General features: G+C 37.3%; 3 protein-coding genes across 3 annotated transcripts in view; 2 read left to right on the top strand and 1 right to left on the bottom strand.

The window, feature by feature from the left end:
* Positions 1 to 6,163: 6,163 nt before the first annotated feature.
* Positions 6,164 to 7,145, top strand: LOC149042991 (uncharacterized). The gene has a single exon (XM_089211768.1). The coding sequence runs from the start codon at positions 6,164 to 6,166 to the stop codon at positions 6,794 to 6,796; it is 633 nt and encodes a 210-aa protein (XP_089067894.1). The 3' UTR covers positions 6,797 to 7,145.
* Positions 7,146 to 7,683: 538 nt separating this feature from the next.
* On the bottom strand, positions 7,684 to 14,765 carry LOC113665208 (CDK-activating kinase assembly factor MAT1). The gene is made up of 8 exons (XM_027180877.2): positions 14,583 to 14,765; positions 13,600 to 13,752; positions 12,694 to 12,779; positions 11,608 to 11,711; positions 10,590 to 10,730; positions 9,657 to 9,767; positions 8,998 to 9,110; positions 7,684 to 8,004 (listed from the first exon to the last, which is right to left on the bottom strand). Exons 1-8 carry the CDS (start codon positions 14,672 to 14,674, stop codon positions 7,884 to 7,886), a joined length of 921 nt encoding a protein of 306 aa, XP_027036678.1. The 5' UTR covers positions 14,675 to 14,765; the 3' UTR covers positions 7,684 to 7,883.
* Positions 14,766 to 14,830: 65 nt separating this feature from the next.
* Positions 14,831 to 23,545, top strand: part of LOC113665184 (ATP-dependent RNA helicase TDRD9) — a 30,956-nt gene continuing 22,241 nt past the window's right edge. Inside the window, exons 1-11 of the mRNA XM_089211757.1 lie at positions 14,831 to 15,112; positions 15,374 to 15,639; positions 16,947 to 17,248; positions 17,750 to 17,830; positions 18,452 to 18,607; positions 19,165 to 19,283; positions 20,238 to 20,284; positions 20,422 to 20,479; positions 21,141 to 21,225; positions 22,042 to 22,099; positions 22,626 to 22,730. Of these exons, the coding sequence (XP_089067883.1) occupies positions 14,949 to 15,112; positions 15,374 to 15,639; positions 16,947 to 17,248; positions 17,750 to 17,830; positions 18,452 to 18,607; positions 19,165 to 19,283; positions 20,238 to 20,284; positions 20,422 to 20,479; positions 21,141 to 21,225; positions 22,042 to 22,099; positions 22,626 to 22,730 (1,441 nt within the window). The 5' untranslated portion in view covers positions 14,831 to 14,948. The remainder of the gene's footprint in view (positions 15,113 to 15,373; positions 15,640 to 16,946; positions 17,249 to 17,749; positions 17,831 to 18,451; positions 18,608 to 19,164; positions 19,284 to 20,237; positions 20,285 to 20,421; positions 20,480 to 21,140; positions 21,226 to 22,041; positions 22,100 to 22,625; positions 22,731 to 23,545) is intronic.

Genomic DNA, 23,545 nt, shown 5'->3' with positions numbered 1-23,545 from the left:
CGGCAAAAGGCTCAAGAATTGGATATGCGAGGCGACGAAGAAGTATGCAAAGGCCCTCTATTCGGTCGCAAACACTGTATCTCCTCTTTCAAACCTAAACTCCGCTTTACATTCGGCTTCACTGATGTTTTCGTCAAAGTTAAATTCCTCATACTCGTAGTAAGGCAACTCTAAATTAACTGGTTAATTTGTCTCATAAAGAAACATAAACTCTTCATCCGTCAATAGCCCTTCCGCGTAAGCAATAACAATCATTTCACGAGTCTTTCTTAAAGATGCCATGATGAACAAAACGTTGTCGTCCTCAGCTTGAAATCTGCTCCTTAACGTGAAAAGTTTCCCGCCAAGGTAGTCGTCATCGACCCAGTCCCTCGCGCTCAATGTTAACGTCCTCGAAGTCAGCCGTCCAGGTATCTTAAACTCTCCAATAGCCACCAGTGTACACACTATGAGACTGCTACATGCAACATAATACAAATTATTGAGGCTGGAAGAAAATCACAAGTTTTTGATCATTGAAACACCGAGAACTGTCCTGGTTTTTAATCGACGTGTAATATCTGGTGTTGCATGTCCCAAACAAAATAAAAAAGTCAGTCCTCGACACAGAAGGATTCAATGAATCCAGGTATCATGCAACTACATGAAATCTACTGGAATTTAGCACAAAACTTGAACGCGATCTTTGAAGAATGGTTGTAATATTTAAAATTTAAAAAAATATTAGCATGAAATGCAACGAAAACCTTACCTTATTGTACTAGCTTTAACAGAAAAGTAAGGAAAGCCATGAAGCAATGTCAAATTCTCGTCTTCCTAGGCTTTCCAACGTATGGAAGAAAATTTCCCAGATACCTCGCACTTAAAAACGCAACCAGAATCTTACTCTTTCACCTATTCGAAGCGTCCCAAAAGGTGTCAAGGATAGCCCATGAAATTCTCAAACTTCGAGCGCGGAAATCTTAACGATCTTTTTACACTTTTGCTTTGCATCCCTCCCCTAGTTGGGAAGTGACACGCAGAAGACACGATCACAACGCACTTTGATTGGAAGAAGTAAAACTGCATTCTATTGGTTATAATGTGTGAGGACATAACCACAACGGAAGACACAACTGCAACGCTACAGTCGTGAGAGGCTGGCAGTAATCGTCTTCCTCGGATGGTTTCGGTGTTTACATATTGTTTTATGGTAAGAACGATTAGAAACGCAAGTGTTCGAATATGCAGTTCACATGTATACTTTGTTTGGTCTTTAAAATGAGTAGTAGCGATGGACCTTCATCAGACATCGGCAATTTCGATTACTTGGACAATAAAACCTATTTTTCGTACCCTTGTTTTGCGCTGGGAAGTTAGGTGTGCAAATTCTTTTAATCTAATGCAAATTTGGGAGTGCGAGATAAGGGTCTAATTAAAAAACTCGAAACAATACTGATCCCCGGATGTCTGCCTTTCTTATTCCACTCGGTGTTTCACTTCAGTATTCAGTAACCCGAACTAAATCTGCGGCTTTTCATGGTCAACTTAACCTGTGTCGGGCTTCGTGTTGGCCGACAAGGGATGCTTAAAAAATTTAGTTTTGCTGTGACGTGTTTTTATTCACTGGAAAATGGTGGAGTCTTGATTAAATTGAAACAAATGATGAGCAAGTAAAAGTCTCAAAGTCCTTTTAAGTTCAATCATTCAGAGAAACCAGAAATGTTCATGAATTTGAACTAAAGAACCCAGTCTGCATTTTACCCCTGGTCTGCAGTCTGCAGCCTGCAGTATGTGTTTTAAATTGACCGCCGTTTTAAGCTTGTTTTGCGATCACCGTTATTCCTGTTATTCGTTGTATGAGGCGTATTTGTTCCTGTTTGGGTTTAGTGGAAAACGCGGTTCAGTTGGTTCAGTTGGTTCATTATTGAATTATTCAGGAACAATTGCCCGGGTGAACATGTTCCTTTTCATCAACTGAGGAACACACGGTTCCTGCAAGGCACGGATCTCTAGCCGAGAGGTTATTAGGCTTGAAGGTCTATCGTTTCCTGATTCCACGAGCGCTTGTTGGATATTAGATGGAAATACATGTCACCAACAAGCAACGTAGCGCCGAGTTGGCTATAACGAATTTTATATCCAACAAGCGCGAGTGAAATACTTGTTTTACAAATTTTCAATTTTCGATGATGCTGTGTGAATGTATTATAAATGTTATTTAAATTTAATTAACCAAAAGTCAATGTTACTTCCGAGCGCTTGAATCAAATGAACTTGAATCAAATGAACTTGAATCAAATGAAATGTGCAACGCTTTACGACCGTGTGAAAACTCAATACTGGCATTTAAAAATGTTTTGCGGTGCTGTGCCAATATTATAGCTACTGGAACAGACTTCAAAGGTGAGCTTTCTCGACTAAAGGTTCTGGTAGAGTGTGGAAATTGCAGCTCAAAATTTGAGTCATCGTGAAATTGCGAAAGTAACAGGTTGTTCTTTCTGTTATGGCAGCGTTATATTTTTTCTAGAACTAAAAACGTTTATGTAATATGCAGCATTCTATCTATTTCCCATTTTTAAGCTAAGAAGGTAAAACAAAGATGATATAGTTAGTATATTCGCCCGTTTTCAAAAACGTTGCAAATTTGAAAATATATATTAAACAGATAGACCTTTTCCTTTCTCATCAAAAATATCTTTTTTTTTTTAGGTAATGTAGTATATGGGTAGAGTCTGTATTTTAATAAAGTTGTATTAACATTATTAATTAAATAAATCAGGACACTAAAAATGCAAAATTTCATAATAATGTAAATAGTCTCTCGAGTATCGAAAGGAAGTGTGTTTTAGGAGGTGTCTGCATCAAAGTTAATATATATTTGTTCTTCAGCTCTAACGATCACTATAAGCTTTCTTCCGCGACTTCAAGTCACGTCTGTCTTAGAGACGTGAGCTTGGGACACCTGTGGTACGTGTTGGAATGTTGTTCCTGTTTTCTGGGGCAATAAAAGTCGTCGTGGTCCGCGCACATTGTCAGTTGAACAGGTACAATTATTCTTGAGCAACTCAACCTCCCTATTCACTGGTATGTACAAAAAATATTTCCTTTAGTACAATCTGATTTTAGTACAATCTCACTTAATTTCTGATCTAAATTCACGGGAAAATTGACTGAACTTAAATTTCTACTACAAAATTTCCATTTCAGCCATACATTCTACCATACTATCTTTCGTACTATTTTGTTATTTTCATCCTCACGATATGCTTATCATTTTAATGAGTTTGGAGTTGGTGATAACCTACACCCTCAAAACATTGTGGACAGATCGTTCAAACTTGTCATATTTAGCGCTAACACTGCGGGATATATGCATTGAAAAACAACAACGAGGCAGCTAATTATAGAAAGCATTTAAAACTGGCAGAGTAACCAGCGTGAAAAATGATAATTAAACTGAATCAACTTTGTCAGTATTTCAAGCAAAGCATTAGTAATTTTTTAAATGTTCTTGGTTTTCACAGCCACCTATTACATTCCAAGTGAGTCAATTACTTTTTGACGGTACCTCACCTAAACAAAGTCAATAAAATATCTGGATGCAGGGAACGAAAGATAAGACATCTTTCTTTTCCACTTCTTACAATGTTTAAGCTGATAATGTTTATGTTCACCCTGAAAAACGTCATCTATATCTGGGCCTTGTTTTCCAGAAAACTTTGTGTGCATCTGGGCCTTGTTTAACAGAAACTCTTCTCATTTCGCTTTTATATTGATGACAGATGAAACTTAATCAAATGACTCGTGTGGCGTCGCGCGCTCTTTTATGAAAATAACATTTAATGAAAAATTGCAGCATGAAGGCGAAATACGACGGCGCGAGTAGGGCAACAAAGAGACGCATGGCTTTGTGTTCGGTCCTACGAGATGAACTATGGAAGCCGAAAAGGGACAGTCCAAAAATATTTTACAAATCTGAAAAAATGTTCAGAATAGCTATCTTTGAGACAAATAGTTTTTTTAAAAGGTTGTCAAATCGAGAAAACAATTTGGTTTGTGGCCTTACCGATCGTTTACCAAATTTCTTAATTATCAACAAATTATCTTGGACAGCGAGCAATATGACTAGGTTTGCACGTGATTATTCTTGCTTTGATCCGGATAACTTTTTAGCAGATGTTCAGTCAATTCAGTGGGATAATGTTTTTAGGGAAAATGAGATGTTTGATTCCTTTTACTCTGTGGTCAATGCTTCAATAGATAAACATGCTCCTTTAAAAAAGTTAAGCGTTATATAAAAAGTAAGTCCCAAAGTAATCACTCTCGACATAAATTTACAAACTAAACAGAACAAATTAAAGTATATTTTAATTCTAAATTATAAATCTCAATTATAAAGAGTACTTTACTTATCATGTTAATAATGCAAAAGTGTTTTACCCTATGCCGTCTTATTTTGTTGGAACTATCACACCATAATCTCATTAACGAAGTAAATCCTTTGAACACCACGTACGTGATGGAATGTTGTTTCTGTTTTTGGGGGCAATAAAAGTCATCAACGTCTAGGCACATTGTCATTTGAACAGGCACGATTATTCATGAACAACTCAATCTCCCTACTCGCTGGTATGTACAAAAAAATATTTCCTTTGGTAAAATCTGCTGTAAGTACAGTCTCACTGAATTTTCTGATCTAAATTCATGAATAGGGGAAAATTTACTAAACTTAAATTTCTACTGCAAATTTTCTATTTCAGCCATACATTTTATCGTAGTATCTTTGGTACTATTGCCTTACTTTTAACACTCGCGATTCGCCTATCATTTTGATGAGTTGGGGTTTGGTTGTAATCTTTAAACCCTCAAGAAATTTTTGATACTTTTGCGTCTCGCAAGCGGAGAAGATAAGGGTCGAGAATTTTGATAACTAAGGGAGCAACCATATGTAGCAAAAATTTGTCATTCACGCGTTCTCCGTGTTTATGCTAATATTCTCATTCGATTAAAAACGTCTGGCTCGACCACTTAATATCATTCTCAAAGATGAGATGCTATTTCTCCTTGTTCTTTTCTTTTTAAACCTTTATTTTGTGCTTGGTTTGTGGCTATAACGTTAACAAAAGGGAAGGAAACATCGATTATGACTTTAATACCACACGAGTATTACTAGTAACATACAGATACATACAAGTACACACAGGTCATAATTTGCCATTTTTCTCCCTTTTTTTCATTAAAACCGTCAGGACCTATTTGAACAACGCTAGGAAAAGAGAATCATCTAGTCTGAATTCAAGTTTGAGTTAGATTCGTGTTGAACTTCTTTCAACGAAAACAAAACCATTACCACTTGGTACCTGATGAATAATTATTTCTCCTTGTTAATGGTGTCACGACACCTCAGACCTTGAAACTAGAAAACCTCAGACACCCGAAAATCCATCGGGCAGAATGCCTATTGTTCTCGCGACATTTACTTGCAATGGCGAAAATATTATAGATCCGTGATATTAGCGGCGAAGCGTAAACAGGAAGACTCTCATGGGTCGAAGATCAAACGCGCTTTCCTCCTAAGGGAATACTGCCTAAGCTCCTTAACTTGTCAAGGTGGAAATCTGCCAAGCTCCTTCTCCCACGAAAACAGGATAAAAAAACGTCTTTGGGTTAGGATCGAAAGAAAAAAAAAAGAAAAGAAATGAAAAGAAAACAGCCTCATGTATGTGGCGCATGTGTGCATTCAATCAAAAACCGTTTGGTGACTCTTCATGCATTTAAGAAAGATAAAATGGAGAATTACACCCGTGTGTCTCCGTATGTATTCGTATGTCACTCGTATTTGGCCGTACGTACTCGCATGTTAATAGTATGTTACTAGTGTGTTGATTTAGTCATGATCAAAGTTATCACCCCGAAATAGAAAATGTTAATTTCCGTTTCGCTTAATCTTCCGTACCGTTGTCCATTTGTTGCCCTTCCGCGTGCATCTATCGATTGTTGAATCTTTTTCTGTTATCTTTTTTCTTGTTGTTTTTGTTGATCTTAGTATCTTAAGTGAGCAGGACTGTTGTGTTTGAAAACTGAACTCAGTGTCAGCAAAGAAACATGTTTACCCCTGCAAGAAGGCATCTTTTAATCTTCGTGTACGTCATCGGCTGGTTGTCATCATCTTGGGCCGAGGATGGTTTCAGGATTTGTTTCCGAGAAACCGAACGTAGTTCACAATGCCAAGGACCATCTTACAGCTGCAGTGGTTGGAGTTCAAATCCTGCGTGGACTCAGCCATTTCGAGATGACACTGACCAGCGATCTGGAGGCTGTCGGTATCAATGGAAGATTGAGGCACACCATAACATTAGAAGAAATAAAGAGTATCGCCTCTGCTTTGCTGAAACGGAAGGAAGCTCACAGTGCCAAGGGTCCCGACATTCGTGTACCAATTGGAGTCGTACCCCATCTTGGACGAGTTCTTTTCGAGATGACACGGACGGCAGAGGTGGCGGCTGTAGATATGCTTGGAAGATTGAATCTCGAACTACAACTATTACAAAGAAACCAGTTTGTCGAGTCTGCTTTAAAGAAACAGAAGGAAGCTCTCAGTGTCAGGGTTCCCGCCAAAGCTGCAGTGGATGGAGCGCAAACAAGGTTCCCGCATGGACATTGCCTTTTCGAGATGACACCGATAATCGTGGAGGAGGCTGCACTTATTCTTGGTATCTGGACTGCACCCCAAAATGTGATGCTGCGTTTTGTCCGAGAGACACTCCATGCCCCTGAAAAAAAACTTCATAACTTCCGAACAGCTTCTATGTGAACCTTTTTCCTGGAATGGTGGACTTTTAATGACTAAAACTCACTTTCTTTTAAGTTTTTGTTTACAAAGCCAAGGGACCGAGAAAAGGCGTAACTGAGAACAGTATGCATGGCGACATTTTCCCACAAAATAGGATCCTGTTTTTTTAAAAGAGTTGTTATAGATTAAAGGGATTTCGTGATTTCATTTACAGGGACTGAAATAATATCCGTAGAAGTCTACGTACTTGAAACTATTTTTTAGGTCACAAGGATAATCGGATCCCTCTCTTAATTAAATTCAATCTATGATTGTATGTGTGTTATATACCTCCATTGGTCCGTATGATTAAAAATTGAATGATTTTTGAGCGGAGGGGTCTTATTGGGGTAATGGCTTTTTACGGCTGACGGTTAAAACTTTAGCCATTTTACAGCTGATGGTTAAATTCTTTCCGTTATAGTTCGAAGAAAGATTTTTACAGTTAGTAGCTCTTTTTTAAAACTGGTGGTTGAGATGCGTCGATTTTAACGCCTAACGGCTAAATGGTTTGGCCGTTTTACGCCTGGCAGTAAACCTCATTGCGACCCTCTAATTGTGATTTGATGATCTAATTGTGGGTAGAGGGCATAGGAAGTATTCTCTACCGGTTGCAAGTTTTTGAGCGCCTTACAATAGCTGCAAGTTTTCCCGCGCTCAACACTGGCTGCAAATTTTCCCGCGGTTAACACTGATTTTAAGTTTTCCCGCACTTAACGCTGGCTGCAACATTTGGTTCGCTTATCACTGGCTGCAAGTTTTCCCGCGCATATCAGTTGTCATCGGCTTCATTCTTTCCCGTCAATGGCAGGTTTTGAGGAGAGTTCTCTTGCTCAAACTCAAATTTTCCGCGCCAAGAAATGACCATATTTTATTTGTATCATGAACATTTATTATAAAGTGATTTTACAAACTTAGTCTACATTAAAGTTCTCGCAGTACCTTTCACTAATACAAGGGCGAAATGCGTCAGATCTTACCAAAAACTGAGTCTCGAAGTTTTAACGTCTGAGGCTATTTTTAGAAGAAAGAAGCGACTGTTCCGTAAAAATCTTCGTGGTACTCTTTTCTACTCAGCACCTATATAGAGCGCCGAAAAGGCTTCTTGTATTGCTCTGCCACAGGCTAGTTCAGACGTATACCCTCCCGCTTTCTCGCCTTCTGTGGCAGTACGGATATGACGAAGGTATCTAAAAGAAAAAAATCCAATATTCAATGTATGTCAAGAACAGAATATTAAACAAATGCCTGACAACGTTTAATATCTTACAACAGGTCCGAAAACTTTGCTTCAAAAACCCTGGATGCTTGAACTCGTTTCCTCTTCGACATCTTGGTGCACAGCCAGTAACCAGTTAATGAAACTTTGCCAAAGGGTGTTAAATTTTATCATCATTTTAAAAATTTCTTGTCTCGCTTCTATTGGGTGCCGTAAAACCAAAACCATAGTATTCACAATGGCTAATGAGAAGAAAAGGAAATATTCTACCAAGCCAAGGAGAAATCAAAGTAAAAACAACCAAACTGAATTAAAAACGCGGGAAAACGCGAGTGACCAAGTCGTGATTGCTTTAGCTTAAATCTGATTGGTTGAGAGAGTGGCGCGAATTTTGCAAACCAATCACAGAGTGAAGATAAGCAAAACCAATGCAGTTCAAACTAACATCCAACACTTGGTTGAAAGAATTGCTCTAGACACGAACAAGAAAAAGCAATGAACCCGAAAATTTGTCCCACAGTAACTGGTAGATCCTCAGGAAATCACAACAGATTTTTTTCGCGAGGTAATTTAGTGCTATCAACTGAGTTGATGTCGTAAATTTGCCACCGTAAAGGTTTCAAAGCTTTACAGTGGCCAATTTACGCTACCAACTCAGTTGATAATACTCGATTTCCCTGTTATACTCACCCACCGACGCAGCACCACAGTTTCTTAAGAAACTTACCCCCTTCATTCAAAGTGTTCGTGAGTTCGTTCGAGTTTTACAACAAGCTAACCCATTGGAATAACATTCAAAATAGGAGCTGCGTTCATGTTTCAGAGAAGTGATAAGCAAAAAATTTCAACGAAACCTTACTTCTCTCAGACAGTAACATGTACATGACATAGCAATACTGATTCGGAATCCATTCAATAAAAACAACAAAAAATGGAGACTAAATGTAGATAAGTTTAAACTGACCCTCTTGCAGCTAATACTTCCATTTCTGGAGCGACTGGCCCATCAGTTATCACTTGTGGAGCAACATATTCGAACTTGGGTCCTTCAGCTAACGGCAATGGAGCAAATGTTTCCTGAAACACAACAATAATACACTGATTATCACACGCTTTACTAGTTTAAACTACTTGTTGTACCCTGCTAATATAAAAATACCAATCACGTGTTTGATACAAAGACGAGGGGGGAGAGGAGGGGAGACTGACAGAAGTGAGTGAGTTGTACAAGCAGACATCCTGGATCATTTTAATGGATAGATGGTTGGATGGACAGACAGAAGAATGAAACCATTGATGAATGAATGGACGGGTTGACTGATTCAGTGCACATGCCAAATTTAATAAATTTATGGACCTAGCGCTTAGTTGAAGTGGGCTCTTACTAAAGGCAGGTTGTTTATCAAATGTTCGCCATTTCAACAAAGTAGCAAGTTTGCTTTGCAAAAAAAAAACCCAAAAGCAATAAACATAAAAAAAAATGTGAAGTTGTATGATAGACAGTGAACTTAAGAATTGTAAGCCAGTGAGGAAATATTAGGCAATACTCCTCTTGTGCAATTAACTCCAAGTTATTCCTAGAATAAATCCAGCATTTACTTACATGTGTTATCACCAACTTACTTTTTGTACTGAAGTCATTTGGGTGTTTTGCGCTGAAAACAGCAAAGATTTCTTCTGCAAATTATTTGCATGTTCTGCTATAATGTCATCCAGCGAACGATCCCCTTTGACCTGTAATGAAAGTTGGAAATGGATCAATCAGGCTAACAAGCATAATTATATCTCTCAGTTAGCAAGCACATTATGGTTGGTCAACTTAGCCCTAAAATTGAAATCTTCTCCCACTATTTGAACCCAAAGATATAAACCCTTAACTCTCTAACATCAATATGCATATTCTCCACACTGCTCCCTATACATTTCTTAAGGTGCTGACAAGGAGAATTTGTTCAACCATCAAGAGCTTCTATAGTTGGTGATCATCTCCTTTATTCTCATGAACTTCATCTTTCATTCAGGGGTGATGTCATAAGGAGAAATTAGATATTAGTCACTCTTAGGGGTTAAAGGGTTATATGATATTAACATCTTATTAAATTTCGGTTGTTTTCTTTCTCTCTTCATAGTGTAAGTTACAAAACATCATCTTTTTCCACCAAGTTATGGCACTAACACTTCTCCCTTGGGCCATATATCCGAGAGGAGTATGCTTGGTCCAGTAACTTACTGAACTTGGTCAATAAGAGGTGTTTAAATGTATGTCACAATTTTAACATTTTTTACCAATAAGCAGTAAAATTGACTTTGAAATAGAATGAATTGTTATTACTGAGAACAATACTGCCCCTCTAGCCTTTAAGAGTGACTAGCATCTAATTTCTCCTTACAATATCACCCTGGAATCAAACATGAAGGTTACAAGAATTAAGGAAATGATCACCAATTAAAGATTGAAGCTCTTGATTGTTAAACACTGGATTCTTCTGTAAAGGGTTGAGACTTCATCAAAGTATCTCATCAATAAGGAGCCCAAGTAATCTAAATCTTCTTTACCAGATTGTCAAGAAATTCCTCATTTTCTTTCTGTTTGTCATTTCTCTCCTGTTTTTCCAACATAGCAGCTTGTACACGCCGCAGCTCTTCCTGTTTGAGTTGCTCATCAAGCTGGTGCTGAACAAAAGTTTCTTCTCTGTCCTGCAAAGTTCACCCACAATGCATTTCTCTCCTTGCTTTGTCATAAAACACCAACTAAAAGGGTTGTATGTATGTAGGTATACATGTATGCTAAATTTACCACTTCCCCAATGGGGCTTTTCAGGGCCAATACAAATGAATGAATAAAATGAATGAATCGATAAAATGGGGCTTATTATTTATACCATGTCTGACCCAACGTGTGGTTTTATGCAAGCAGTGGACCTTAGGGATTTTCCTGATTGATTTGATTAGATCAAATAAATGCTTTCCACTATTAGCTTTCTGCATCCTCAACACTGTTTACAAAAACAAATTTTCAGTCGAAAGGCTCACTTTGTTAAACAATGGCTTTGTTTAAATAACTGGCACATATTATTAGTCCCAACTGGCAGGAGGCAGAGCAGTCGACTACTGTACAAAGAGCAGCTAAAGAGTTAAACTTGTAGCAGCTGAGAACAAATCCAGTGAGTAGTAAGATGACGGACTTGAACCTGGGACCACCAGATTACACTTCCAATGCCTTACCCACTCAGCAACACAACCTACTTATGCCCAGAAATGCACGCAGTAACAAAAATGGCTGACCAAGTGAATGTTCATGGATTTAACAATTTTGGCAAATTTTGTTCAAAGTGAAATCTGCTTGAGAGAATTGCCGATTTGGACAAATTTTTGGCAAATTTGTTGAAGCAAAATCAGCTTGGCGGAATTGACAATTTTGATTAATTTTAGTCAAATTTTAGTCAAATTTGTCAAAACAAAATCAGCTTGGTGGATCTGATGCTCTTGGTAAATCTTTTCCAGTTTCTTACTGCATGCATTTCTGGACACAGGGTTCAACATGAAAAACAGCACCATGAGACAGAGTACTCACCCACTTCAACTTGTTTTTCCTGATCAGTGATTCATTTTCCTTTTCATACTTTTTAATTTGCTTCTTTGTCTCATCAACCTCATGTCCATTTGCAAGATTCCATACTGAGTAGATAAGTGATGAAGAAATAGAATTAGATGCATATTAACCCTTTCCCTCCCATGATCTGGTTGATAATTCCCCCCTCTCACTGCTACACATTGCCTTGTAAATTAGTTGCAAGAATTTGTTATTATATCAAGATAACAATTTCTACATGATACAGTTGAGTATTCTCATTACCTGTTTGCTGGATAGTGGACGAATATTGTAGGGAGAAGTTACATGGGAATCACATCTGGGCATTGAAGGATTAAATCTTTCTATGTACACTCTAAATTTTTATCAGTTACTGTTGTTCTTTAGGTACCCTCGGAAATTCAAAGTTGTTGTTGTTGCTTTTTTGTTTTTTAACAGAGAGAGGTATTGCAAGAAATTAAGCATTAGGATTGTTAGGTTATTACACATGTTATGTTTCTCAATCAGGGACTTTAATGGACTTGACAGTTTCTATAGCACAAACTAGGACAGGTACTTGTCCAAGTGACTCCACTGGTTCAAAGGGTGGAAAACCCTAGCTATCCACCGCATAAATCTCTATCTGGAGAATGGCTTAGTGCCTTTTGTTAATTGTAACCCTCTACACCCTAACATCAATGTCCAGATTCTCTTAACTCTTCTCTGTACATTTTCTTTGCTACTAACAAGGAGAAGTTGATTAACAATCAAAGCCCTTTAGACTGACAATCATTCCCTTCATGTCCATGATCTTAATAAGTGATTTAACAGTAATACAGTAAAGAGCAGTTAGATGCTGGTCACTCTTAAGGTGTAAAGGATTAATTCTCACATCCATCAGATAATGTTATCTGCCCCTTAAAGAACTGGGCTCTGGACAAGTAACCCCCCCCCCCCTTCCCTCTCTTTTCCCAAAAGATATACTTGTAAGTAACAACTCTTATGCAAGTCCAGCATGCAAACCACTGGGCAGTTGCTTCTCTACAACATCACAACTGTTGACATGTAGCAAAACTTCAGACATCTTACTTATGCTCTCCACATCTTCCAGATAGTCATTGTATGCTCGTAAGGGATCTGGCTCAGATTTAAAATCTTCCTCACGCTTGTTGTAGCTGATTGTAATAATAAAACAAGAATAATGAAAAACAACAAATCACTATAAGCACTTTGTTGAAGTTTGAAATGCATCAACCCTTAACATCTCAACATGAGTATGCATATTCTTTATCCTGTTTGTTATGAGTTTCCTAAAGTACTGACAAGGTAGATTTGTCAACCCTTTAACTCCCAGATCAAATTTGTAATTCTCCTTACCATCAACCATAAAATTCTTATAATGTTGGTTCAGAGAATTTAGTATTAGATCAACTAATTATCCCCAAAGAGATAGTTTTCTTTATTCTCATCACTTGTCTGGTTGATACTGTATTGATATCGTTAGGAGAAATTTTATCTTGGTCACTCATGGGAGTTAAAGGGTTTAAACATCCAAGAGCTTCTTTAGTTGTTGATCATTTCCTTTATAATCTAGCTTTATCATCCTCTAGTTAATGCTGTGTAACAGTTCCTGTAAAAACTGATACCTATCTGCAATTAATTAAAAGAGCAGAAGATGGGAAAATTCATGTCCAATCAACTAACCCAAATTAGAGAGCTAAGTCATTGTTGGAATAAAGAGGTAAGTTTTTAAATAAAGAGTGTGCTGCATCAGTGAGAGAGTTTCACATGCAAGATAATTTGGTTTTATCAACTGTAGTTGATGTGAATAATATTGGCAACTGTAAAGAGTTTCTTAGGCTGACATTTGAGTTTAAGCTATTCCTAAGAGCTGACAAAAAGGTAATGCTTGAAATGTCAGCTTTGGAAACTTTTTGTGGTGGCCAATTCATGTTATCAATTCAGTTGATAACACCAAGTGTTCATTGGGCCTACATCCTTAGGATATCCTTCCTGATGGCCACCTCTTTCTCCACTATAAGATCTTCAAACTGTTGAAGTCTGAAGTCATTGAGTCGCAGTGGTGTGTTACATTCAGGACATGCTGCAGAGGGCCTGGTGAAAAGTGTGTCTTTGCAGCCTTCACACCTTAAGGACATAAATGACATTAGTATTATTGCTCTGGTGATTATAGAGATGCGCACTTTTCTGATTGGTCAATGATTGCCTCTTATCTATCTATAATCACCTCCTGCAAGGTGATTGGCAGGAGGGCTAAATTTCAAATTAGGTGAAATACTTGATTCTCCACTATAGCTGCTACACATTTCCTTGTAAACTAGTTATGAGAACTTAGTACTAGATCAAGATAGTAGCTTCTACCTGATAAGTTTGAATATTCTCATTACCTGTTTGCTGAAGAATGTATGGATGTTGTGAGGGAGAAGTTTTGTGTTAATCACTTCTGGGAGGTAAAGGGTTTAGTTTGCAAAAGAAAGATAAGACATATTTGCTGACTTAATCAAATGAACCTTTCACATTCTAGTGGAACCTGATTCTTTATCTCGAAACGAGTTATCAAAATAATTGACACAGAATGGTGTTAACATCGAAACAACTGTTCACAACAGAATTTGAAAGAAACCAAGCTATCATACTAAAACAATTATATGCCTAAGGCTAAGTGAATTTTAATAAATAGTTCCCTGGACCTTGTCTAGGGGATTATTTAACAATATTCACCTTGCCTTCGGCAAGCCATTTTTAAATATTACAGAATTCTGATTGGTTTAGACATAAATTTTATCAGTTAGGGTTTAGACTACTAATAATTACAGTAATTAATGACACATCAAGGAAATGTCATTGTCATTTGTCATCAGTTGCACTTATGAAAGACCCCAAATTGCTAAATATGCAAGACAGTCTAAAACCTTCAACAAATCTCTTAAGTAAGCTCATACAGAGAGTTGACGTACAATTTATGGCCGCACACATTCACCCACAGCGTTAGCTTTGGATTTCTGTACTTCGTTGTCTTGCATCTTGGACAAATTTGCCAATCATCCATGATGAATGAAGAATGTTATTCCAGACAACATCGTCAACTCGAAATCTATTTTCGCGGAAGATACCACATGCTACATATGAACATTAGCGCGGGCTCATTCAGATTGTACTAAGCTATGTGATTGGTCACTTGGAATAGTACAGAGTTTTTCATTGGTCAGTTCTTTTTTGCGGTAAACCTGTGCGCTCAGGGAAGCTGAAAAACAAAACATTGTAGATTGTAGAAAGAGTTCGAAGAAAATGAGGTACTAACGTGAGTGCATCATAGCGGATAAATGGCTGATATAAGCCTTGATCAGATAAAGGACTTTTTCAGTCTAAGACCGCTTGCGAAACCAAACGCTGTGACAAATGTGAAGATAACAGGGCGTCATTATGAAGAAGGCAGGCGGAATGTTGGGAATCAACAGTTTAAAATGGCAAGAAAAAATATGCAAAGGTGAGAATTTGATGGTTGTCCTATGGAATAGCGAAAAATGCGATAACTTAAACGATTTGGACGTTGATTATGTCAGACATAAGCTGCTGGACAAGAAGAATTTGGAACTTGATTTTGCACTGCTTATACCCACAATTGTTGACATGTGACATGTGACATTTATTCCGTGATGAGAGGAACAAATCAACAGAGTCTTTTTCAACCAACTCTGAAGTTGTGGAATGTAAAATGATGAGGTTAATAATTTTCTTTCATTTCTAGCCCCCCAGCTTCACCTGCATACGTTGGAGATTACTGTTCATCTGGTCCTAAGCTGGAAGATCTCTACGATGAGTTGGACCAGCTGGAACTCAACCCTCCATCTGGAGCTTCTGATGAATTACCAGCAGCTTTGAAAGAGGAGGAGGCAGCTCATATTTTTGAGAACTACTCCTCTGACCACACTTTTTCACCAGATCTTCCCATCACCTCTTACCAACAACAAATCATTGATACCATTGAGAGCAACTCAGTCACCATTATACAAGGTAAAGTTATAAGAGACTTTGAGCTTATTTTATCTGATGCATGTAGATGAAATTATATACTTTGTACATGTATGCGTGACTGTCTTTATGCAGTTGTATATAATACATTAAGACTAACAGCAGTATCTGGGCAACTGCCCACCTACCCCTCCCCTAACCCAACAACAGTCTATTGATAACAACTTAGGGTTAATGTTGGGTTAGGGGAGGGTTAGGTGGGTAGTTGCCCAGATACTTATACTGATCCATACATTCATTATATATACATCAATAATTTGGTTTTTTCAACTGAGTTGATAATGTTAATTGGTAAAGCTGATATATCCAGTATCAGCCCTCTTTTTTTTAATTTATAAAAGAATTGAAGAAGCAATCACCAAAAAGTGTTCAATTCTTGATAAGTCAATTTTGATCCTCAATACTTTGCTTTTGAAGAGATTTAAATGGTGTACCTAAGCAGAAAACCTCTGATCTCTAATGATTTTTTGGTTTTTTAGAGGAACTATAGCAGGAAATGTTGAGCTGGACATAAATTGATAGAATCATGCTGCATAATTTCCAAACTGATAGTTGGCCAAAAAATACTCCTGTGGAGATTTTTTTTCACTGACCTGACCCTTATAAATATGCATGTGTGAGGGTCTTGGTCTGGGTTGTAACCAAAAATAGAGGGAGTGAGTTTCTAAAGAAACTGTGGTACTGTGTCAGGGGGAGAGTATAGCTGGGTAGCTTAGTGTTATCAACTGAGTTTTGAATGTTTCATTCACTCTGACGAAGGGCTAACACTTGAAACATCAGCTTGAAACTTTTTATGATGGCCAAATTACGTTACAAACTGTATTGATAATACTAAATAACCTTGTTGTAGCCAATAAGTTAGGCTGCTGGCTGCAATTTAAAATGAGGCAGCTCAAAAATGGCACCTTAAGGATGGCTAAGCTACTTAGCTTCTTGTTTATGAAATGCTTGATGCAGGATACAGAAATAAGTTGTAAATGAGTGCTAGAAACAATGTTTTATTTATTTTAAGAGTTATTTCACTCATAGTTGTTTACTGATATCTAAATATATCAATATATTTAAGTCTTTCCCATCAGACAATAGCATTGGATATTGAATGCTTCTAAGTGGGTTACCACAGAAGTGCTTGTTGTGCTTTACCAAGGGATTGCCAACCAAAAATCCAGCCGGCAATTATCACTTTTTCTAGCAGTGAATTTTTCCAGTAGCTGACACTTAGCAACAACCATGTACTGGTAGCTGTTGTTGTTTTTGTTTCAATCCTTTTATCTTTTTTGTGAATAAAGGTGCCACTGGAAGTGGAAAAACAACCCAGGTGCCACAATATGTACTGGATGAGTATGTTAAGAACCAGAGATATTGTAACATCGTTGTAACTCAACCAAGACGTATTGCAGCCATAAGCATTGCCAAGCGAGTTTGCCAAGAGAGGGGTTGGACTTTAGGCAGTTTGGTGGGTTACCAGGTTGGAAGAGACAAATGTGTCAGTGAAGATACACGTCTCTCCTATGTCACAACTGGTGTGTTGCTCCAAAGGCTTATTCAATCCAAGAACATGAATCAATACACTCATGTTTTTCTGGATGAGGTAAGAAAGACCTTGCAAGCTGGATATCATTTGGAACTTAAACTGTTTATGCCTAACATCAGATTAACACTTTAACTCCCAAGATCTGTTTCTCAATTCTTCCCCCCCCCCCCCCCCCCCCGGCTGCTACACATTTCCCTGTAAATTAGTAATAAGAATTTGGTGTTAGATAAAGATAACAACTTCTACCTGATAAGTTTGAGTATTCTCATTACCTGTTTGTTGGATAATGTATGGATATATTAGGGAGAAGTTACATGTTAATCACTTCTGGGAGTGAAAGGGTTAACAAATAGATTCCATGTTGCTGCACATCTTTTCAATAATTGATCACAGATGACTTCAAAATGTGGTAGGAACAAAAAAGTGGTACTCACAGTGCAGCCCAATGTGTTACTGTTGTAAGAACCAATCAAAATAGGTGTAAAATTTATATTTGTATTTTGAGGCCCTAAGAAGTTTTTGGCACACAGTATTAATTAATCTGTTCTATTTTATTAGGTTCATGAGCGTGAGCAAGATTCTGACTTTTGTCTTCTAATTGTTAAAAAGCTGCTAAGGACAAACTCAAGGCATGTCAAGGTATGTTTAAACACAAGAGATAATGTAAAAGCCTCAGAGTCTGCTAATATACAAGCTCCTAGCTACTGTATGTATCTGATTTTGTAGATTTACATTCAAGTTCTTTTTTCATAAACTAAAATCGTAAACTTCAATTGTTCAAACTGATTTAATAAAGAGGGTCTGGTAATTTCCACACTGGGTTTAAGAGTACAATGTGTTTCTCAGCAGGAGGTTAGGTATGGCCATGTTTATAATTAAATGACACAGAAAAACAGGAAAAAAGGTTATGATTAAGGCTTGTTACAATGATTAAAGATGCTAAACAAAAGAGAATTTTTTTGTAACATGCAAACAGTGTCATGATGCAAAGCTTAATAAAGTTTTCTTTTCTTTTGTTTTGCAAAGTAAAAACAAATGATTGTGTGTGTTTAAATGAGGAATTATAACAGAATTGGAAAACAAAAGCACTGAGACAAACTTTGGGACATTGTAAGAATTGTTAAGGAAAATCAAATTTAACTCTAGTTTGAAAATGAGCAACAGCACATGGTGCAAAATACCTTCGTCCAAAGTTACATTTTAGAGGCCAACAAGTTGTTGTCATTTGTATTGATTTGTTGTTTTTTTTTCTTTTCATAGATTGTCCTTATGTCAGCCACAATTCAAAGTGACCTTTTCTCAATGTATTTTGCTGTCCCTGTGCGTGGCAGGGTGGAAGGTGCCCCTGTGGTTACTGTTGAAGGCAAATCATTCCCAGTGATAGAAAGCTATCTTGATGATCTCACTGGTATCAGGGTAAGTTAACCCTTTAACTCCAGAAGTGATTAAAATGTAACGCAGACTCATCTGGTAAAAGTTTTCATGATGCAAAATGAAATTTGTATAACTTATTCATAAGGAAATGTGTAGCAACTAGAGAGAAGAATTAATTACAATTAAATCTTGGAAGTTAAACAGTAAATCTGTTTGGTTTCTCCTACACTGACCATAGAGACCTTTCAATTGGATAAATCTTAATTTGAAAGTAGGGGCTAGAAAGGGCAACATCTGGTTAAAATTATGGGAATTTTTGCCTTAAAATCCATTAACAGGACTTTGAATTCAAGGGTCCAAAATATTAAAAAAAAATTATGAAAGGAGAATTCCACTCTGACTTTTTAGAGTTTGAGATAGAATCAAACTTTGTAAACTTTCCTAAGCCCCATTTTTATACAAAGCAGGTTCACTCACTTCCCTTCTTCCATCTCCTGAAGATAAAATGATAACTCTTTTTAATTGGCTCTACCAGAAAATTTGGACCTTGCACCAAGTGTGACTATTATCAAGGTGCTTAATGTCATTTTTGTTCACAGATGATCCCAGAGAACAACCTTGAAGAGCCAGATATTAGTCAAGTAGCATACGAGCTTGCAGCTCAATTGATTCGCCATCTTGACAATTTAGAGGCTAACACTTCAGCTGGTATTACAGGGTTGGTATTTTCTCTGAAGTCATCGTTCTTCCCCTGGATCCCTGTTTTCACAAAATTCAAATACTACATAAACTATTTTGCGCTTTAGTCCCATCATTCTGAGCAGTCTTGGTGTGTTGGCTTCATCTACATGACTGTGACTTTCACTTCAAATTTAGCTCTGAAAATCAGGAATCCGTCATTATGATAGGGAAATCCTGATGTTCAGAGCCAAACTTGCCAGTTTAGGTCAATAATTATTGTGACAGACATCTTTAACCCTCTCACCCTTGATAGTAATCTAATTTCTCCTTACAATATCACTGCTGAATCAAACATTGAGGTCATGAGAATAAAGGAAATGATCATCATGCATGCAGTGGAAGAAGCTCTTGATTGTGAAAGAAATTCTCTTTGTCAGCACCTTGGGAAGTGTATAGAGAATAGTATGGAGAATTTGTATACTGATGCAGGGGTGTAAAGGGTTAACCTGAAAAAAAAATCAGATTGATATCTTGCAATCAGGACAAAAGTATATGACACATGAACAGCCTCAGTGGCCCACAGCTATCAGTGGAACTCCATTTAATTTGCACCATGCTGTGTAGAAGTACAACGCACCACAATTTTACAGCAGTTTACCTGCGCAGCAAGCTACCAGCATCTGCCAATTTTTGCACAAAGTGAAAAAATGTTAGCAAATCAGTCACACAGGAAGATAATATGCTTGTGAGAAAAAAGCTCTAGAAGTCACAAATTTGGAGCTTTTGTGTTCATTTATTCAAGGTCATGCAAATAATTATTTAAAAACAAAGCAGTTTGATGATAATAATTGATATTTATTTATAAGTTGGTGTTAGATAACTAACCTCACAAGGTCTAGCCTTGCTTGTAAGCATATCTTTGGATTTGCAATGACTTCTTTTGCTCATAAGTAAATAACTTGATTACGTTGCTGTTTGGTTGTCTTGACAGTGAAGGAACACCCCATAGTCGTGGGTCAGTACTGATGTTTTTACCTGGTAAGTTTGATCTTGTCAGAAATATACTGCCTGAGTAAAAATTTGATGTGGGTCTTATTATACTTAAAACTCATCCTGAAGTCCATTGGTTTGCCTTAATAATATGGAAATTTGTTTTGGTTTGTTTCCTTTCTCAGGTTATTTTGAAATTAAACAGATGGATCGCTTGTTGGATGATATGTTGAGAGATTGCAAGTAAGTGAAATACACATGTTAAAATGTTATTGTTAGTATTATTATTAAAATTAATATTATTATTATAATTATTATTATTATTATTGATTATTACAAGTGATGACTGAAAAACAAGTTGTTGTGAGTTGAAAAGCAGTTAAAAGCCAGACAGTCCTGCTTATTGCTGCAGCTTTTTTCAGGTTTAGTCTGGATGCTATTTCATCATAGCTTATTTTTTTAGAAAGCCACCTTTTAATGACCTTTACTTGTAAAATGGTTCCCATTATAAAATTTTGGTTGCAGAAAGAAAAAACCTCAGAAGACCTTTCAATGTGGTGTTCATTAAATATGTAGTACTAACATGAACTACATGTACAACATACCAGCTACTTGGCCTCTTCCCCCCCCCCCACCCTCCCCTGGCACCCTCCCCTCCCCCTCTGCTTTCTGCCATCTTGTAATTGAAATATCATTCTTTACATTGATTCACAGGCAAGATTTGTATAGCCTGCCACCGATTCATTTTGTCTAAGGGGTTGTGACATCAATCCATCCAAAAGGCTTTGGAAGGTCATCTGTAGTAATCTTTTGAGAGAGAAAATTTCCTCTGGCCCCTTATGATGATTTTATAGACAATCTTTTTTCCTGTGACCGTAAGTACTATTTTTTTGTTGTGTTTCAGACTGTTAATACTCCCTCTGCATTCCACAATCACTACTCTGGAGCAAGCAGGTGTGTTTAAAAAACCTCCAGAGGGCTTCAGAAAGGTAAACAATGACTGATATTTTTTTATGGTACTGTATAAGTGCCAAGCATGTTGATGTTAACACTTGAGATGGCTTTTGGTTTCCTTTACTGATACAGCATCACAGTATTGCAGAGATACTTTGCAAGTGGATTCACTAAATGGTCATCTTTTCTGACTAGTTGACAAATGAAATGTTTGAATTTCTGAGTGACTGATTGACTGATAGATGAAGAGAATTAATTTTGGTGTGTCAACTAAGTTGATGAAGAGTTTCTAAACCTGATGTTTTGAGTGTTAGCCAACCATCATTTGCTCTTACGAAGGGCTAACACTCAAAATATTGATCAGTTCTAGAATCTATTCACAGTGGTCAATTTACAGTATCAATGAATTTGACGGAATTATCTTGTTATACCCCTTATGAATATAGAACCACTTAGAAAATTTCCCCTCCCCCCCTCTCCCCCTGATAGATGAAGAGACAGAAAAAGCTTAGGGACTGGTTGAGCGTCACACATGTACTGACGGACACACAACTGATCAAGTGTCTAATGGACTGACAGATGGATATTTGATTAGGAGATTAACTTATCGTTTGTCATACTGATCAAGTGACTGGCAAAATGTTTGGCTGCCTTACAGACTGATTATGTCTGACTGATAAACTAAGGGATTGAGGGTTGAGGTCCAACTGATTTGTTGAATGGTAGATTGACCATTATGACAATCTGACTGAACACAAGACTGACTTTCATGATGGCCAACAAATTGTTTTTTTTATGGATTGACTGAATGGGATATCAATTGAATGATTTATTGCTCCTTTTTTTGACAGGTGATCTTGTCAACAAATATTGCAGAAAGCTCACTCACTGTTCCAGACATAAAATATGGTATAGTCAGAGCTAACTTTTTTGCCCTATGAATTATTTTTTTTAATCATTAATTAGATTTACACCAGGTATCTCCAAACACATATTATTTACTTGTTCTTTAGAACCCAAAGATAGTTAAACAAAAGAGCAATTTTTTGCAATTCATATGCAGTGTACTTCAGACAAGTTTATAAGTAATGTTGAACTTAGTACAGATTTCATATCAGTGCAGTTTTTAACCATCACCTTCAAAGATCAAACACCCTCTTGCTTATAAACTTCTATTCTTACCATCTGTTTGCTGGAAAAGTTATTTGTGAACCTCTTATGGGATTGAAAGGATAAAACATATACTTGATTGTAGGTTTGTGTCATGTCTTAAGTATGATATCAGTAATTACTGTATTTGTTATCACCACAAAATCCTGGCAAACAGGGAAAGTGGTATGAATCATACAAAACTAAAGGATATAGGAAACAGGGCTTAAATACTCATTAAAAATAGCTCTCACTGACTTCTTTGTATGACTGTTTCTTGTTGCAGTGATTGACTTTTGTCTGGAGAAGTGCCTTGTCTGTGATCCAGAGACTAACTTTCAGAGTTTACGATTACACTGGGCATCCAAAGCAAGCTGCACCCAGCGTAAAGGTGGGGTCTGTGACCGAAGCTGATTAATGATAGCTGTGGAATTGTCCATTTTCTTGTGATATCGTGCTTGGCGATGTAATACTTTTGAAAAGGAGAAGAAATTGTAGAAACTTTGAAGCCGAATCCTTTAATTTTAAGAGAGAGCATTTTATGATTTGAAACTGTGAATTGTGTCTAACAGAACTGAAGATAGATGTATAAAAAGTGCGGAAGACGATACCTTGAGTTAAACATTTCACCGAATTTTGTCACAAGCAAAGAAGCGAGCGAGAGTTTTGTTGTTTTGAAATAACACTGTGTTGTCCCAGCAAATGATCCGTGTTCACGAATTATTTCTTTCTTAACTTTAAGGAAAAGAATATCAGACGCCAAATTAGCACGCATACGATAGCTTTCTCTGTTTTTTTCTTTTATTATTGTTTTGGAAGTTTCATGCTTGCCGGCGCTTTCACATCACCAACTCTCTTTTTTTTTGTAAAGCACAATGCCACTCAAAGCAAAGGTATGATAATGATAACAATAGCAGATACGCGTAGGCGCGTATTTAGACTAGTATGTCCACAGACGCATTCGGGCAAAGCACACGTTTGGTACTAGTCTAACACAGCGGTCAAACGTCTGCGCGTGCGCAAACCTTGTAATGACGAAGCGAAGTGCTTTCAGGCTGTCAGAACCAAGATCTCTCACAAGAGTAACAAACAACCACATAAGCCAGAAAGTGACGGTGTGTTATAAGCTTCCACCTACTTTTTAGGTAAAGCTCAAGGCAGAATGAAAGATCAACAGGCTACCCTGAGTTGGATATGTTTTGTGTT

Source organism: Pocillopora damicornis, chromosome 7 (genome assembly GCF_964200805.1).
Source record: "Pocillopora damicornis chromosome 7, jaPocDami1.2, whole genome shotgun sequence".
NCBI lineage: Eukaryota > Metazoa > Cnidaria > Anthozoa > Scleractinia > Pocilloporidae > Pocillopora > Pocillopora damicornis.
Note: the sequence above shows the minus strand (reverse complement) of the source record. Positions and strands in the feature narration are given on the sequence as shown.

Excerpts from the sequence above, each read along its gene's own strand:
- LOC149042991 (XM_089211768.1), top strand. The coding sequence starts at position 6,164 with ATGGTTTCAGGATTTGTTTCCGAGAAACCGAACGTAGTTCACAATGCC.
- LOC113665208 (XM_027180877.2), bottom strand. The coding sequence starts at position 14,674 with ATGGATGATTGGCAAATTTGTCCAAGATGCAAGACAACGAAGTACAGA. Across the intron at positions 12,780-13,599 it reads AGGAAGGATATCCTAAGGAT|CTACAACAAGCGTGAGGAAG; the intron begins GTAGGCCCAATG and ends TATTACAATCAG. Across the intron at positions 11,712-12,693 it reads GGAAGATGTGGAGAGCATAA|TATGGAATCTTGCAAATGGA; the intron begins GTAAGATGTCTG and ends TTATCTACTCAG.